This window comes from Serinus canaria, chromosome 13, assembly GCF_022539315.1.
Source record: "Serinus canaria isolate serCan28SL12 chromosome 13, serCan2020, whole genome shotgun sequence".
Lineage (NCBI taxonomy): Eukaryota > Metazoa > Chordata > Aves > Passeriformes > Fringillidae > Serinus > Serinus canaria.
Genome location: NC_066327.1, coordinates 8678273 through 8696263, shown reverse-complemented (window position 1 = coordinate 8696263; position 17991 = coordinate 8678273). Strand labels below are relative to the sequence as shown.

General features: G+C 43.6%; 1 protein-coding gene and 1 long non-coding RNA gene across 5 annotated transcripts; one reads left to right on the top strand and one right to left on the bottom strand.

Moving 5' to 3' along the window:
• Nucleotides 1–895: 895 nt before the first annotated feature.
• LOC108962250 (uncharacterized) lies at nucleotides 896–10716 on the bottom strand. The gene is made up of 2 exons (XR_001990763.3): nucleotides 8838–10716; nucleotides 896–7125 (listed from the first exon to the last, which is right to left on the bottom strand). It is a non-coding gene; the product is annotated as an uncharacterized LOC108962250 (long non-coding RNA).
• SKP1 (S-phase kinase associated protein 1) lies at nucleotides 8296–17604 on the top strand. 4 transcript variants are annotated; one of them, XM_050979719.1, is made up of 6 exons: nucleotides 8296–8460; nucleotides 11101–11197; nucleotides 13400–13497; nucleotides 14642–14785; nucleotides 15452–15592; nucleotides 16346–17604. In XM_050979719.1, the coding sequence occupies exons 2-6, from the start codon at nucleotides 11101–11103 to the stop codon at nucleotides 16379–16381; spliced, it is 516 nt and encodes a 171-aa protein (XP_050835676.1). In that variant the 5' UTR covers nucleotides 8296–8460; the 3' UTR covers nucleotides 16382–17604. The 4 variants fall into 4 exon arrangements, with proteins under 4 accessions (XP_050835676.1, XP_030085184.1, XP_050835677.1 ...); XM_030229324.2 differs by having other exon boundaries at nucleotides 8297–8460; nucleotides 13424–13497; XM_050979720.1 differs by having other exon boundaries at nucleotides 8412–8546.
• Nucleotides 17605–17991: the final 387 nt, after the last annotated feature.

The following is a 17991-nucleotide window of genomic DNA, read 5'->3' as shown; positions in this document are numbered from 1 at the left end:
TTTAGTATATTGGGAGCTTTTGCTTTGATCACTATTAAAAATTCCTTTGCTGAGAGTAGTTCACGTTCCATTCCTGTCACTTGTCTTTCTCTGTGTTTGTGTAGATGAGACTTTGTGCTTTCATTGACACCATTCCTTCAGGAGGAATGACTTTGCCCTATTTTCTGCTTTCCTTGTTGCTTTAATTGGTGTGACTCATCTGCTCTGGCAGGGAGCAGTCCTTTCCTTGCTTCAGTTTCTGTACACAAATCCAAGTGGTTAGTAAAGTCCATGGACAATGTTGGAGTCACTCCAGTTTTTGTGCTTTCCTCTATAATTACGTTGTGATCATCTGTGTGAAGATTCCAGTGCAAAAACCACATTGTCAAGAAAAAATACGTTGCTGTGATGGAGCACTAACCCGCTGAACAACACATGTTTGGAGGATGCAAGAGAAGAAACAAAGATACAGATAATTGGGGTTTGATTTATTGGTAGCTGCAGCTAACTTCCTTTACTTCAGCCTGTGACCGTGGTGGCTGTGGAGAAATGAGCAGGTTTTTGAGATCACTGGTAATTCGCCCCATCTCCACAACGCCTGCTGCATTCCGTGCAATACAAACTAGAAGCACAGCTGGAACTCCTGTACTGAGGTGGTTCAGTGTTGAAGTGGAAATGTAACATGTAGTTCTTAGTGGGGAGGGCTGACATTGGGGTTTAGGTTATCAGAAGGCAATTGAGGATGAAATTTTACTTTTCCATAAGCTGTTCTTTCTCTTTTTTTTCTTCTTTCTCAGTGCTTGAATGGAGCCAGGAGAATATTGATGGACAAAGGAGGAGGGTTTTGAGCTTTCCAAATTCCATTTTGCATAAGTCATTTGCCATATCATATCAAAGTGAGCACCCTAAACTGCTGCAGGCCTGTCCTAAACTAAGGGCTTATGAAATCAAAAACAAGAGACAAAATGTGTATTCTGTACATACAGAAATGTATAGATTTGCAAATTTCCCCCCCTTCACCCTCTTTCTACACCTTTCTTCTGCCTATTTATACTCTGTGCTTTGTTCGTCTACTTATGGCCCCCCTTCACAGATCCCTGGAGCTTGGGGCCGGCTGCTTCCCCAGTCCCTGCTCCATTGCTGCCCAAGCTGCTGCTGTAGGTGAATGTTTGTCCAAGGTAACCAATGTGTGTGACTCTCACCTCATTTTGATTGTTTTAGCTGCTGATGCTGCTGTACGCACTCAGTATCCCTGTCCCACGTGCCTGGGCAATGTTACCTCGTTTAGGTCTTCTGATCATACCCTGGCAGGATACGGGATGTGGGAGAGTGCGGAGAGAGTGTTGCCTCCTTCCCCATATGTCTGGATGGTGACAGAACAAATTCTGCCCTGTGAAAAAGGCGGTGAGGGGACATCCTGCCAATGGTAGCTGTGTCATTTCACCTGCCTCTGTCTTGGTCCAGTTCCTGTAAAAAGCTCCTCTAGTAACAGAAAAAAACTGCTGAGAGGTGCCAGTACCTTCTTATCCATGTTCCGTGGGAATTTTTTTGATTTTTAAAGTAGTAAACTGAAGCACTGGGTCCTCTTTAGAAAGCAATTTTGTTTCAAGGACCTTGGGACAAGTCCTTGCTCTGACAATTAAAAAATTTATCCAGACTCGTAAAGGATTTCCTCCTGTACAAGATAAAACCAAACCACTATGATAGTGCTGAGTTAATTTTGGGCCTTCTTTCTTAGTTCAATAAACACATTCTTTTCCTTAGCAATACTGGAGTGCAGTTCCTGCTCTTGGAGGAGCTGTGACCTTGGGAGGCGGGGTGAAGAATAAGTACTCATACTCATTCAGGAAAAATGGTTGTAAGATGTAAGTGTGATCACAGTTTTGAATTTCAAATTAAATGTTGCTCCAAATTCAGTGAGTTGAAGGTGTGCCTCCACTATACACCTGTTCCACACTTATTGCTTTAATTGCAGCTTATTTTGTCTGGATGCAGAGCACTCCTGGAAACTCTTAATGTATTTTAAGGGTTGGTGTGTAGGTTAGAGCAAATTTTGCCTGAGAAATGGCTTATGTGTTCCATTTTTCTTGCAACAATACTCATGGTTCGTATGAGCTTGGATTTTTGGAGCAAAATGTCTGCAAGCAGAGATTTCTGAAGCCTTGTAGAAGGCATTGGGTGCCTTCTGTGTTCTATGGCAGTCATGACACAGAGTATTGGTGTTCTGCAAGTTCTGGGAGAAGGCTGGAAACAGGTTAAGTGTTAAGTGAGAATCACACTGGACTGCGTAGAAATCTTTCAGTACCCACGAACACACCAACAAAGCCCTGCTGAGTCAGCAGTTCATGAGTCAGCCTTCTGTGGTTTTACAGAAAGTTATTTTGGTGCTCTAATTCATTTGGCTTTACTCCTTCTGGATGGGAATAAAGGCAGGCTGCATTCTTGAGCAAGGGACCAGAGTGCTTTGGCATATGGACAGGGAAAAAGGCTGAAACAACACTTTTGGTTTAAATTAAGCAGTGCTGCAAGTTTTTTGCCTTTTAAAACTTGTGCTGGAGCTTAAAAGCTTTAGTCTTTTAAGATGAGTTGGACTACTGATCTCTTTAATTACTCTTTGGCGAACAGAACTTTGGGATGGAGACTAAAATGATTGCTGCTGGTATAAATAATGTATAAAACATTAGTTGCTAATAGAACCTGGGACTGCTAATTAGAGGAGGAGCAGTGTGATCAGGATGAGCATCCTACATGAGAACTTGCAGGAAAGTGATTTTGAGGAGAACATTCTCCATTTTGCAGCTATTATAAATGAAACTAAATCTTTGCTTTTGGTCTCTTGACTTCTGTATACATCTTCCTCAGTAGATTTCCCCCAAATACATCTGGGATTTTTGAGATGAAGTTCTTTTGGTTTGTTTATGTTGCTTTAGTTGGGTTTGTTTTTTAATTTCAATAAATCTATAAACTGTTTTCCAGATTATGCATTTAAAACCGAAAGTGCTGAACTGTAAAAGAGGAGAGTCCTGTTTACATTGATAATTGCATGATCGATTGGGCTGAAGGGCTTTAGCCTGGCTCCCAAATGTCTTTATTTTTCAGGAGTTTGAGAAAACACCCCCTTACAGCCAGCCTAACCCTAAAGCTTGCTGTGAAAAACCTTTATCGTGGCCATCAGTGCAGGAGTTGGCAGCGATGGCTGCTCTATTCTGCTTCTTTATTTTATAAAGAAAATGGGGGGGGGGTGCTGGTGGGGGAGCACACGGCTGGAGAAGCCCTGCCTGGGAGTATTCTATGGTGGGTGTTTCATGCCACGCTTGACCCACTTTTCAGGCAGCTCTGCTCCTTTTCCACTGCTGTGTTTGTCCTCGGGGAAGAGGAACACAGCCGGCTGCTGCTGGAGCAGGGACAATGCCCAGGGGAGGGGATGCCACAGCTTCCTGGGAGAGAGAAAGGCTGGTGATGGGTTCTGTTTGTCTGGTCATGAGTTTATCCAGCTTTAGCTCAGCCATCTCGAAATGTTATTGGACTGTCCCTTTCTCCCCTGGAATCTCTTTTTAAAATGCTTTGAATGCATTTAAAAATGCTGACTTCTGAAACACACTGTATTTATTCCCATGGACTTTGAAACCTCAAAGCAACTGCTCACTCATCTGTGGCGTCAGAACCAGCCCAGAATCTGCTTTTTGGATTTTGAACGGCTCCGGCGTTGGAGACCAGACAGCCAGACAGCCCTGTAAAGCTAACCCAGTTCCCTTCCCCTTGTGTTTATATCAAGGATTTTTACAGTTTTATACGGTACCACTGAAGGTCGTTCTCAAGGCCACCTACAGAAAATCTGCGCTTTCCATTTTCCCGGGAATGCCCGGGAGCGCATCTCTCCGGGGCTGAGCTCGCTGGCTCTCCCGTCCCTAGGTGCGAGCCCCGGCGCCACCGCGTGGCACTGCCCCGCTTGGCGGCACCGGCGTGTCGTGACCCGCCAGGGCCGGGAGCCGCTCTGCTGCCGGCAAGGCTGACATGCACTGCTTCCAACGTGGCTGCAGGTAGTGACCCCTCACCCTCGGCAGCCAGAGGATCCGGGCTTGGCTCCTCCAGAGTGCTCCAGATGATTTCAGAGGATGCCAGGGCAGAACTGGTACAAAAATCACTGTTTAAATATGGGGAGGTGGAGTGAGGGTGAGATTAGGAAACAGGTGCTGCAAATAGGTTTGAGGTAGGTATTTCTATTTTCAGTCTTCCTCCTCTTCATCTTCAGTTTTTTAAAGTATCTCGAATCCCCATTGTTATATAAGGGGAATGGGAGTGCTGTTAGATGAAGGAATAGAAGCTGATTAAAAAAATCTCACTTGGTGTGTGCTTGACAGGATTTGGTTATTGGGTCTTGTCAGTCCATTGGTGTCTACTCTGCTTCCAGAATCCCCACCTGCCATGCTGTGTCTAGCTCTGGGATCCCCAACATTGGAAGAACATGGACCTGCAATACCAGAGGAGGCCCTGGAGATGTTCTGAGGGCTGGAGCCCCTCTGCTCTGGAGCCAGGCTGGGAGAGCTGGTGGTGCTCATCTGGAGAAGAGAAGGCTCCAGGGAGATCTGAGAGGCCTCCCTGGCCTCAGTCCCATGCCTAAAAGGGCTACAAAAGAACTGGAGGAGGCCTTGGGACAGGGACCTGGAGTGACAGGACAAGGGGGAATGGCTTTAAACTGAGAGAGGGCAGGACTAGATTGGATGTTGGGAAGAAATTCTTGCCTTTGAGTGTGGTGAGGCCCTGGCACAGGTTGCCCAGAGAAGCTGTGGCTGCCCCATCTCTGAAGTGTTCAAGGCCAGGTTGGATGGGACCTTGAGCAATCTGGTCTAGTCCACAGCAGAGGGTTGGAACTGGAGGAGCTCTAAGGTCCCTGCCAACCCAAACCATTCTAGGATTCTCTGATTCTCTGACCTGGACTCTCACCCAAGTGCTGGGCTCTGCCACCCACCATTTTTCATTGCTGGGGTACAACTTCTATGAAAAGTGACACTGTCTCAAGGATGCTGCTTCAATACAAATTTTGATGAAGTAGAAATGCAATAATTAGCTTTTTATATAATTAGCTTTTTTAGACTTGTACTGAGAACAAGAATTTTGCTCTTCTGCTGCTGCATTGTTCCAAGAACACTTTAAAAAACAGTGGCCCAGGCCTTTGAGCTTGGCAGTGTCCTTCTACCATCTCTCTCACATGAATAATTCTGATGTTTTCTGGTTTTACATGGAACCTGTCAGTTCAATTATTTTCAAACTTTATGTGGCTGCTTGTTTTAAAAAATGGTCTTCATCTTTTTTAATCCTGAAAAAAAACAGGATGATTTTTGCAGCAAGTCTCATTCTCCCCTACATGTAGATTAGGTTATTTTTCAGATTACATGGTCATATCTGGCTCTCTCTCTGGCTTGCTCTCCTTAAGTGAATTCAGGATGAGTTCTGTGGATTTTTTCCTGTGGATTTTTCCAACTTGTCGATGGAGCAAAGCTGAGCTCTTTCAAGCCTGATTGTCATTAGATTTTGACAATGCCAGATCACATTTGTATTGAAAAATAACCACTGTGTTATCTCCATAGTCTCTAAATCACCACCAGCAGCTAAAAAAAATTGTGTTTCTCTGCCAAAGTGAAATGTGAGGTGCTCTGAAGAGTGGAGGGCACATTAATTTTTGCCTGAAAGAAACATCCAAGAAGGGAACATGAGGCTGTGAAGCAGATGCAGGGCTGTGTCCAGGAGGCTGCTCCCTCACGTTCAGCACGTTAAACTCTCTTCCCCTGCGGCTGCATGGCTGCTCAACTGGCTGTGCCTGCAGCCCAGGGATGCTGTGAATATGTAGGTCAGGGCTCTTCTGGATCTGATTAAGCATTAAATCAAGCTCAGTTGCTCCAATCTTTTCAGGTATTTGGTGTTAAGCTGCTCCCTTCCTCCTCCATGTTCTCAGTGGTCAAAGGCCCTTAACTGTAATTTACCCGTGGCTGATACTGGTGTGATTGTCTGCACTCAGGGGAGCAATGCTCAGCTTTAGGATTACTTGCAGTGCAATCGTTACCTGTGTGCAGAACAACTGAAGTTGGGCCACCCCTTTTTTAAGCAATCTTGTTTTTGCCTCACAGCTTCAGCCAGGTTTGGGGGTTTGTGCCATGAATACTGACTGACTCACAGGAGCTGGGCTATCGCCGCTGCAGCAGCTGCTTTTCCACAGCAGATAACGGGAAGCATCTGGAGTGGCTGGGCAGGTTGGTTGTACGATATGTAGGGCACAGTGGGAGGTGCTGTGTGTGATTATGGCATATCTGTCACAGCCATCTGTCTCTTTTGGGGGTGTGGGGTGTTTTTGCTGTTTTAACTTTCCCAAACTTCTAATTCAACAGTAGAATTCAAAGTTCACTGAGGATGGAATTTTCTTTTTTGGAAAGCTGTAGAGAGCTGTACCAAGTATAATCAGCAGTATAATTTTGAATTAAATTTATCCACAACTATAATTAAGCATGGAATTTAGCTTTCTGCCTTTTCCTAGATTCCATTAGATTTGTCTTGTGTTGAGAGCAAATCCCATCCCCCCCTTTGCTGAGCCTGATTTGCAGTCTGTGAGCTTGTGCTTGCTGGTCAAAAGCCAAATCAGAAACCTTGGTCTTTGGCAACACTGGGAAAGGGAATTTAGAATTTGTAGACAGGTTTTTCACTGGCCACTTTCTCTTATTGTCTGATTCTCTAAACCAAGAGGTTTTAATATAAATAAAAAATAATAATTTAAGGAAAATAAAGGCAGTGTTTTTTAGTGCACTGAATTTGGTTCTCAGCACTGGAATATGAGACGGTGTGATTATGGAAGAAAGAGGTAAATGTGATGCTGGTACAATAAAAGTAATGTTAGATGTAGTCTGGAGGCTTCACACTCTATACAAGATACATATAAATTAAAAATGAAAATTAGGTCCCATTCAATAGCGAACAAAGAGCTTATGTCGTTATCAACAGCAGGATCTCTGAGGAACTTCTGTTAGTGTCCAAGTCTGCTGCCAAGCATCACCTGGCTGTTCACTCAGCTGTTAGGAAGAGTTCCAGGGGAGCACACATTACAGAAGCAGACGGTAATCCAGGCTGGAAGGGACCACAGAGGTGACCTGGATCCACCTGCAAAGTAAGATCAGGTTGCTCAGAGCTGTATTCAAGTCTGCTCTAACAAGCTGCTCAGCATCCTAAAGCCCATGGAACAAGCTTCCCAAGTCAGGCAGCTGCCTCCAACAGTTCTTTGGAATTTATATAGAGACCTGTTCTAAGTGATATGCTCTGAAATAGAACTCCCACACTATCAGTTGAGCTCTAGGAGGTCCTTTCTGTCTGAGAATCTTTTGAGTCTTCCATTTCTCCAGAGATACAGCCCCAAAGAACAAGGTATTTAATACTGAATACTCTTCTAACTGTAGTCTCACTTGTTTTGTGAGATAGATACTGGCACAGATTGCCCAGAGAAGCTGTGGCTACCCCACTCCTGGAAGTGTCCAAGGCCAGGATGGATGAGGCCCTGAGCAACCTGATCTAGTGGAAGGTGTCCCTTAACATTCTATGATTCTATGTCTACTCTCAGATGGAAGGGAAGGGAGCAAGGAATACTTGACACTTCATTGCCTTGGCTACTGAACTCAGCAAAACAAGATTCTCAACTAAGAAATTCTGAATCCTGGGAAAAATCATCATGTTAGAAGATATCTTCCAGTGTGTCTGGAAAATAAGGATTTGTTCCCTAACATGTGGAGTGCACAGCCTGGGACTCTCTGGAGCCCCACAGGAAACTGACTTCGCACAGAAACAGTAAGGTTGGAAAACATCTCCAAGACTGCCAAGTCCAGCCCTGGATTGATCACCACCTTGTGAACCAGAGCCAAGCAGTGCCACATTCTGGCAGCACCACCCCGCTTACCCCCGGGCCTGGCCTTTCTCCCCGTGAAAGAAAACCAGCACCGTGGGTGTTCTGGGGCGAGCCCGGGTTACCCTGAATGACCAATTACACCACACCACCTGCCACCCTGGGAGAGCACCGAGCCAGCTCCCGGCCACCAGCGCCCTCGGAGCCCCGCGCCGCCCTCAGGGCCAGCCCGGACCCGCAGGGCCCGTTCTCCCCAGCCCGCGGGGAGGGGCCTTGGCGTCCCTCTATTGTGCGGCTTCTGGCGCGGCTGCGTCGCTGCCTGAAAAACCTCCACCGGCCGCTACTTCCCCTCGAACTCGTTTCGGCTTCGCTCCCCGCTCCGCACATCGCGGAAGGCGGCGCGAGTCCCGGATGTCACCGGTTGGGAGCCGCGGTGGGGTGTTTTGCTCAGGCGTTCACGGCGGGCAGCCCGGGCGTTGCGAGGCGGCGGGAGGCGGGTCCTTCCCCCCTCCCCCGCTCGGTATAAGAGCGTCGCCGCAGTCGGGCCCGTGCGCCGCCACCGCCTCCTCACGGTCCGTTCGCGGAGCCGCCGCCGCCTCACGGTGAGGCCCGAGCGGGGCGGGGGGGGCGCGGGGGCAGCAGTAGGAGCTGTGTGGGCGCGGCGGGCCCGGCCTGCCTCGGACGGAGGGTAGGGAGGCCGTGGCGTGATTGCGGGGGCCGGGGCGGGCGGAAAGACGAGCGCTCCTGGGCCGTGCAGCGATGGAGCTCTCGGGGTTCGCTGGGCCCGGGCCCTCCCGGGCCGTGCGGGAATGAAGCACCCGCGGGGGCGGCGTGGGGAGCGCTGCCCGCGGGGGTGGTGAGTGAAGCCTCCGAGCAGACCTAGCCTCCCCCCCGCGGCTCCCGGGCGGCTGTGCCTCCCCTCCCTGCTCCCCCGGCCCCCGTGACCGCAGCGGCCGCTCCTCAGGTGTGAGTGCGTTACCTGGCTCCTGGTTACCGGCGCTGACGCGGGAGGCGAGGGGGAAGCAGCGGGCATCCATCCGGAATGGCGATGGGAGGCGCAGCTGTAGGTGGCTGAGCTCGGCGTTTCAGGCTTAGACGAGTAAATTACTGCTGTAATTCAGGTTTGGCTTGAGCTCGGCCGCCAGCCTGTTGTGTTGTTGTCAAATAAAGCTTTTAGGACTGGTTTGCTTAGTCACCCAGTGGTGCTGCTGCCTAGGGACTGTCATCTGCCGGAGCTGTACTGCAGCTTACTAAAAATTAGTTTTGTTTTTTTTTTTTTTCCTAGTTTCTAGGAAACTGAGTTCAGTGGTGTAAAAAAAAAAAGAAATTTGTGGACGAAATTCTGATGTGTTGTCAATGATAAGGCAGTAGTTTACCTTCATTCTACTTGTTTCAGACCCTCAGCAATAACTGAAAGTCTTGTTAGGAGCACGTTTGGGTAATAGGAGGGGAATATCCTTGCTGGGGCTCCCCCGGTAAGGCAGCATCCCTGCCTGGGTCTGCTGTGCAGCATTATGTAAGCTCAGGCTCGGGGAGGCTGGCGATGGAGCTAGGTTTGTTCTGGAGTGATCCCAGGCAGTCACTGCAAGAACAGATGCATTAAATTTAAAATGTGTGCCTACAGCACTTTTTCTAAACATTATTCAAGCTGCTAACACAGAACTGTGCTGTAGTCCAGATTCTGGTTTTGTGTGTATGTGTGCACATATATATATATATATATATAGATAGATATACACACGGACACGCACACTTGTACCTTTGGTACAGTCACGACTGTGTTCCTCCAGAACACCCATCTTAATTAGAAGTAGCACTGTCATATAGGGTTACATTGCTGTGTAAACATTAACTGGCTGCTCACTGCCAAATGGAAATTAAAGCAATGAGGACTTGGGGCTGGTGTGAGCTGCTTAATAACACGTGTTGGCCGAGCCTCCCGTGGCCTGGGTTTGCACGGGGTTGTCAGGCTCAGCCTCACTACACTGATGAGCTTTCAGAAAGAGGTAATGCAGGTTTGCTTCAAGTGGTCCAATTAATTAACTGTTGATAGCTCAAGTACTACTATGAGGCACTAGTGTGTGAAGCTGGTAAGTTTGGTGGGGGAAGAATTGAAATTCTTTGTTCCTAGAGCTGTTCACAGTTGTGCAAACACATGCTTCAGTGATCTTGAAGCAGGTAACTCGAGGACCAAAAAAGAAGGAAACTGTTGCAATGGTTTGCTGCTAACAAATATTTTGAGTGGTAAAGGAACTTACAACACATCCTCCTAGCTGGTTGAGAACGAATTTTTAAATTTTATGTGGCCAGACAGTTGTGTTTATAGTGCCCTTTGGTTGGATCAAGTGCAGATACCCCACAGTCTGCATGTGTAGTTTCAGCCAGGAGGTGAAATCTCCTGACTGCTGTGTCATGTGCTTTTCTTCTGGGTTTCAGTTGTTACATATCTGGAATTATGCTTCTTTGTAGAATTTGATTGTGTTTTTGCTAATGACATCTTTCAAGCCTGCTGCCTCTTTATTGTAGATCTTACTACAGTTTGGTTGGGGAACTTTTTTAAAATGCATGGTTGTCTCAGATGCTATCAAAGTACTGATCTTGCTTCCTGGTTTGCAAGGGAGTGCTGAAGGCCTTCCTTGTAGGAGTTTATTGCTTTTTAATCTCTTCAGAAAACCAAACATTTTTCTGAAGGAAAGCCTTTGATCCTGAGTAACCTGGTCTGTTCAACTCTATTTGGAGCAAGGGAGGCTGGACTCAACTGTCTAGAGGAATTCCTTCCAACCTCAGTTTTATGATTCTGTTCCAGAGGCTCTCGTTTGAAACTGTTTTTGAGATCTGACATTGTTTGAGGAGTTGAAGTGAGTAGCAGTTGTTTGGATTTGAAAGCAAGCGTTGTTTTGGAAGTGTTGAAATTTTTTTCAAGAGAAAGATAGCTGTAATGTTATACTGGAAAAAAAAGCACTATTGACTAATCTGTGTATTTTATGCTTTCAAGTTAAGAAAAAAAAAAGCTCATGACTTAGTGTTAGACTTCAGTCAATCCTTGTTTCTTACACATGAGGATTAATGAATTTAGGGCTGTTGATTCAAGGGGTGAATAATCTGAGTACACCTTAAGTGGCATTGAGCTGTCTGCTGTTGGGAAGAAATAATTTCAGCAGTAAAGATGCACATCTTTGAGTCAGCTGAACTTGCAACATCTGCTTAATATTTGTGTGGAAATAACTGTCCTTCTCTTGTAGATGCCTTCAATCAAACTGCAGAGTTCAGATGGAGAAATCTTTGAAGTTGATGTGGAAATTGCGAAACAGTCTGTGACTATAAAGACTATGCTGGAAGGTAAGAGTGTGAGACCCTGAGGAAGCCTCTTGGACAGGAATTGAGACAAGCTGGTGCTGTGCTGAAAAAGGATTCCAGGTCTATGGAGCAGCTTGCTGTCTCCTGCCTGAAAGCTGTACCTCCTGCTGTTGTAGCTGAAACTGTTTAGGGTGGATATGATCTTGTTAAAAGCACTTGTAGGGAGGTCACTAAAATACAAGCAGCCCACTGCCTTGCCTACAGTCTACTTCAGTTTTGTGAGAGTTAAGCCAACAGAACATTAATAATATTTAAAACTTCAGTTTATTTAATCACAAAAACCAGTCTTAGAATGTAAATATCACTTGTATGGAGTGGGAGATAATAAATCATAGCAATAAAGAGCTGAAGTTAAACCTGTATTGTGAGCTTGTGAATGCTCTTAAATTATTTAGGATAAATACTTAGGTCTGATCTCCTGCTGACTTAAATTTGAAACAAAAGAACTCATGGCGGGGGAGGGGAAATCTGCCAGATGGCTGGGATACAGAGCAAACTGTCTAATCCCTCTAGTGCAAATCCTCATTGTTACTGGTGGTTTTTTCCAGTTTTTGGATGTATTCATGAATTAACTTGGAAACTATTATTTCTGTACGTGTAGTTAATGTTATGCTCTTGCATGTAAATGTTTGGTGTGACACCTTATGAGAACAGTAGAAATAAGGTTGAATTATGTCAGGCATTGAATGCTTCTATTCTGTTAATAAGATGCTGTTGAAAATGGCTGGCAGCACAAACAGGAAATGGAATGCATTAGGGTGCACAATTCTCAGTTTTCTCCTGCAGGAGTTGTGCCATTGTTGGTGTTTAGTGACCCTCAGCTGGAGATGGAGGGAAGTTATTAATGGGAAATGTGTAAACTGGGCACCATAAACTTGCCTCTTTCTAACCTGGGAGAGACCCAGTCTGCTAGCACAGGTGAAATGCATTTTCAGTGCAGGTGGCTGAGCATCAGTTAATGTTTTGTATGTTGGGTGCAGCTGAGAGAGGAGGAGCTGAAAGTACAGGTTGTACTGAGCACCATGGGACTGCCATTGAAATGTCCATTTTCTGCTAACAGATAAAATTGCTGGTTCAGAGGTGATGGTGAAAAGTCAAGTGGAGTTGACTAAAGTTCAGATATTGCTTGAATTATTTCAGTATCTTTTAATGGCAGTGTTTCAATTCTGAATCTGTGGAGTAATTTCAAGTAAAATAGTGTTAATTAGCATCCCACTGATAACAACAGTAGCAGACTTGTCTAAATACAGAAGTACATGATTTTTATAATGTACAAATTTGAGGTGTGATGATGATCATATGTTCTTAAAAATTAGGTTCCTTGGTGGTGTAGAATTGGCTCATTTGTGCATGTAATGAGTGAAGGTCTGCATTGTTAGTCAATTACATAATGAATTCCAAGATGTCTTTGACAGCTAGGATGTCATCCAACTGTTACATTTGGCTAATAAAACAAAATACATTCTTTAATCAAAGATGGCTAATGTGGTACTTGTTCTGTGGATCAAATTGAAACTTTAATTATCTTTTTCACCTTATTTTTACATTGATTCCTTGGTCATATCAAGGGGACAAATCCAAATCTCTCTGGAGCGTGCTGACAAGCTTTTAAAACAAGGAGTGTTGGAAACATGCTTTATAAATGCTTTTTTTGATGGAAGGATTTGTGCTGCTGTCTTACCATGTGAACTTCTTCAGCTCGTACAGGATCAATATGAGTGATTCAGAGCCTGAGAGCAGCACTTCTGTGGCTACAGTATTTCCTGCTCATGCAGAGGACAAGATGCTGTGTCTATTTACCACAGTAGATTTGAATTCTTGTTTAATCATTAATGGAATGGGAGCCTCAGTTAGAACTTGTGGGTTGAAACTGTGTATGTGATAAAAATACACAAATGTTTGTCAGATTGTTCAGCTTCTGAGTTCATATTCAGAACACTGAGTTAGCAAGTGACAGCTTAGCTGATGGTTTGTAGATAATGTCATTTGATGAGGCAGCCTTATCAGCCACTCAACCTCAGCTTGGTACAACCTGGGATGCATAATGCAGCCATAGCTCCACACAGCCTTCCAAAAGCTCCTTCCTTCACAGTTTAGAGGTCCTTTGTTACCAATCCTCAGTGTTGTCAAAATAGTGAAGAACTGATGAAGCATCCCAGTTCAGTAAATGGTTTTGTCTGCCAGTTGCTGTCATTTTTCCATTTTTAGATTTGGGAATGGATGATGAAGGTGATGATGACCCAGTCCCTCTTCCAAATGTTAATGCAGCCATCTTAAAAAAGGTAAGATGATGAAAGCTGTTGTGCTCTATGAGAGTAAAGAAATGTAAAATTCATCTTGGATGAACTCCTAGTTCAAAAATATTTTTCATATGCTGCAAGCTTAACCAAATCAAGGTGCATGAAGGTGGGCATGTGGGCTGAGACTGGCAGGTGGGTGATGGCAGAGTATGTGCAGGGGTGACCTGGAACAGCAGCTATAAGGCAGACAGGCTTCCTAAGGAAGTGGTGCTGGGCATCTCTGCACACTGGCATTTCATGGTGTTAAAGTAAAAGTAAATGGTTTTAACTGGATTCTGTGAACTGAGGAGGCTGTTCATGAGATGCAAATGTTTGGAGAAAGGATTAAGGGACAGGCAGTGGTGAGTGACTGGCAGTGGCAGTTGCTGTGTCTGGGTGGCAGTGACAGTGCTTAAGAGACACTTTGTGCCCTTGGTGACATTAAATTCATTAACAGACCATGGTCATTGGGTCAAGGGAGTAAAGTGTAGTTGTGTGGTGTCCAAGATTCTTTATGCTTTCAAATAGAGTAGTGCCAAAGTAAGCACCAAACTATTTGTGCCTGTTTTGGGGTAAATATAGGGTTAGGAATTGTTTCCTAGTGAACAGACACATAAATAACTTAAATTTGTGAAGTCTCTTGGGTTGGTGAAATGGAATAGGATTTTTCTTGCAGTAGATCCCTGCTTCTTTTATATGTCTGGGTCGTGAGATTGCATGTTCCCAAACTAGGAAAAAAAACCAAAACAAACCCCAAACCAACACTAATGGCAAACTTGCTGGCTGAACTTTGTACTGGGTGAAGGTGACCTTCTGGTAGCTGTTACCACTCTGCTCTCTTCTCCTGTGTAGTGTCTGCTTAATACAAAGTATGTCTCTGCAAACAGGTTGAATACAGCAAAATGAGGTTTAGATTTTCTTTGTACAGCCCATGTGTGTTAGCAGAGGGACTAATAACTTCATAGCACCAGCTGCTGGCTTTTAAGATTAATTAACATGCTTCTAAATCAGTTGGGATTTCTGAAAGCTGTTGTATTCTGGGATTGGGATCAATTGTTCTAATTTCTTCCAAAATGAAATTAAGTTATAGTTGGTGTTTCATGGGAGAATTGCTTGGATAAAACTTTAATATCAAAACAATAATTAGGTGATTCAGTGGTGCACCCATCACAAGGATGATCCACCTCCTCCTGAGGATGATGAGAACAAAGAAAAGAGAACAGATGACATCCCTGTGTGGGATCAAGAGTTTCTGAAAGTAGACCAAGGAACACTTTTTGAACTTATCCTGGTGAGTGTCCTCAAGAAGGGCAAAGGCTGTGCCTGTGAAGTGAAGTTATGCTATATACTTGAGAAATAAAGCCTTTATGCTTATTGAGTTACTTCTTCATTGGAAAGGGGGGATGTGGGGAGGGCAGGTGGTCCTGGTGAGTACTGGCTGAAATTGGTGAGGATGTTGGAGTCGTTGTTAGCCTAATGCTGGTATTAGTGTATACTCACTCATCAATCAAAATACTTTACTAAATTGCACTGTCTTTTATTCTTGTTGCTCTCAAGTCCAAGTTGAGGGCTTATTACTAGAGATTTGCATAAAAATGAAAATCTGACTTTGACTTTGACTGTTAAATTTGTACTGTGTATGGACCAGTGAGCCAACATTAACTGCCTTGGGTAGTCAACAGTACTGCAACACTAAAGATCATGGATGTTTGCAGACTTCTGAAAGCTATTTGTAAAGGGTGGAGCAGGAGGAGTGTTTCATGGTACAAATGACTTCTATTTGGCAAGCAGGTGTTAGGTAGTGTCCCTTGAAGGTTTTAGCTAGAAGCTTGTCAAAGTGGAGATGATCTGTTTGCATACAGTGTTCTAAAATTTCAGTGTAAACTTAACTTCTATAGTGCATCTGCAGAGACAGAATATTGATATGGAGGTTTTAAATCTGAAAACTCTTTCACAGGCTGCAAATTATTTGGACATCAAAGGTTTGCTGGATGTCACATGCAAGACAGTGGCAAACATGATCAAGGGTAAAACTCCAGAAGAAATTCGCAAGACATTCAATATTAAGAATGACTTCACTGAAGAGGAAGAAGCACAGGTACTTGGTCTGGGTTTAATTACAATTTATATGGTTGTTTGTGCTGAATTACTGTGTGGTTCTTCATAACTCAATTTGTGATGCAGCAGACTTGTTACCAATAAATGTAAACTAATGCATCAACTCCTCATCATTGGGGTGCTACTAGCTGAAGACTTTGTCTACCATGCTTGCAGCCCATTACCTGAAAAGGTCAAAACAAAATATATTGATTTTCCAACTCCAGCATGTTTAATAAGAAGGCATGTAGGATTGTTTGTGGCAGTCTTAGTTTGCTGTTTTGGGGCAGTCATGGCAATGCTGAACATGTATTGCTGCATGTGGCTGGAGAGGTAAGTTAGGGTTCTCTAAGTAACAAACTCATTGATCTTAAAATTTGACCAACAAACCAGCTGCAAAATGGCACAGTTGGGGACACATAATGCTTGGTTTCAATACAGGACAATGAGTTGTAGATTTTTGAGGGTATTTTTCAATGCAATGTTATAAACTGCTTGGACTTCAGATATTCCATTTGCTTTTCTTGGTCGGAAAATTTCAGATTTGATCAAACTTAGGCATGAAAAACCTGGCTTACACTGATAAACAGGCCAGTTTGGAAGACAGATTTTATAATTGTAAAATCTGTGTGGAAAACTAATGCTGCTCCAAGTTTGTCTCTGTGCAGTAAATAATCCTGAATGCTTGTGGGTATTTACAGCCAAAGGCTTAGAATTTCACTGCAACATACTAATGGTTAAACTGCTCTTGCAGGTACGTAAAGAGAACCAGTGGTGTGAAGAGAAATGAAGTTTTGTGCCTGACACTCGAACACTGTAAGGATTGTTCCAAATACTAGTTGCACTGCCCTGTTCATAATTGTTAATATTAGACAAATGCAGCAGCAAATGAAGTTGTGTTAGCAGGATGTTGTTCCCTTTGCATGTGTAGTGTTTTTTTGAGTACAGATCTAGATCTCTGAGTTTTTACTAGTGTAATTGGATGTCTTTTTACTTTGCAATGAATAAAACTGAACTAAGTGTGGGTTCTTATGGGAAGTAGCACTTAAGGTTGTCATTTTCATTACACTTTTAAGCTGTTGAAGTCCAGATATAGTGCTAAGGATTGACTCTGTTGTAAATAAAAACATCTATAACTTCTTCCTCAAGAAGAGCAAAACGCATGTATTTACAGGGTATTGATAACTTCAGAAGAAAAACAAACTAGAATGTGTCTTGGGGAACTATATGATATAAAAAGTTACTGGATTTCTTACAAAAGCATTGTGGAAAAAAGTTAAGTGTTACTTAAAGCTATATAATTTTCAAGATGGTTTTTGTCCTGCATTTAAAAAAAAATTAAATATTTGACCACTTTCTTGTCCTTTTAGTCTTGCCTTATAGACTAGTGAAGATGTGATTTAGAACTAAACAAGCTCCTGACAGTTAAATTTGAATATTTCAGCCATGTCTTGAAGACCTGCCTCTAGGTAATAGCAAATAAAGTGTGTTGCTTTATGCACAGGATGGGTGTGTTTTTATACATATTACTGTTTAAAGTGGAATCCAGATTTGACCAAAAATGACTGACATTACCAAAGTTAATATTATTGACCTGTGCATGCCATTAGTGGCTGGTTTTTTAGGCAGTTTTAAAGACCCTTGTGATGTAGCTCTTGGAAACATGGTTTCATGTGTCCACAGGAAATCTTTTGCCTCTGTATGTGATACTTCAGCTTGTAGAGACTTAATTATTGCATACAAAGCTAATGTAATATCAAGCTTAACTTCTTTGGACAAAGCCACTTGCAACTAGTTGAACAGTAACTGGTTTTCTGATTTTTTTTTTTTTTACAGTTCCCTTATAGGGAGTAGGGGATGGTTGTGTGGTAGATCTTTGAGGTGTGCTCTTAGCTTGTATTGCATTCCATTCTCTGTATAAACCTTAGAGTAGAATGAACCTTAATAAACATACTTATCTCACTTGAAATATTGGTGTTTCACTTCTGAATTAATAAAGGGCTTTTAAACTTCTGTTTGCAAATGGTTCTAGTTATTTGGAACTAGACAGTTTTACTGTCACTTATTACTGAGTGTAGAAATAATAGCACCGAGGCAGTGGTTAATTGAAATAAAACAGATATAAAGTTTTTAAGTGACTAATGCAGGGTCAGACACAGTTGGCAAATTTGAGATGAAGTTGGGTGATGGTTTAATATCCAGAGATATTTTTTGTTGGCTTACCAAGATTGCCTGCATTTTGGATGTAACCATTATGAAAGCATTCAGAATTTACTCTAAAGCAGCGTTCAAACCCATGTTTTAGCTAGAACTTCTCCTCACATCTGGTTTCTCAGGAGGTTGTGGGGCCTGCCTTTGTGCTGCTGTGCATTATATTGGGTGTATTAGAGATTGTCAGCA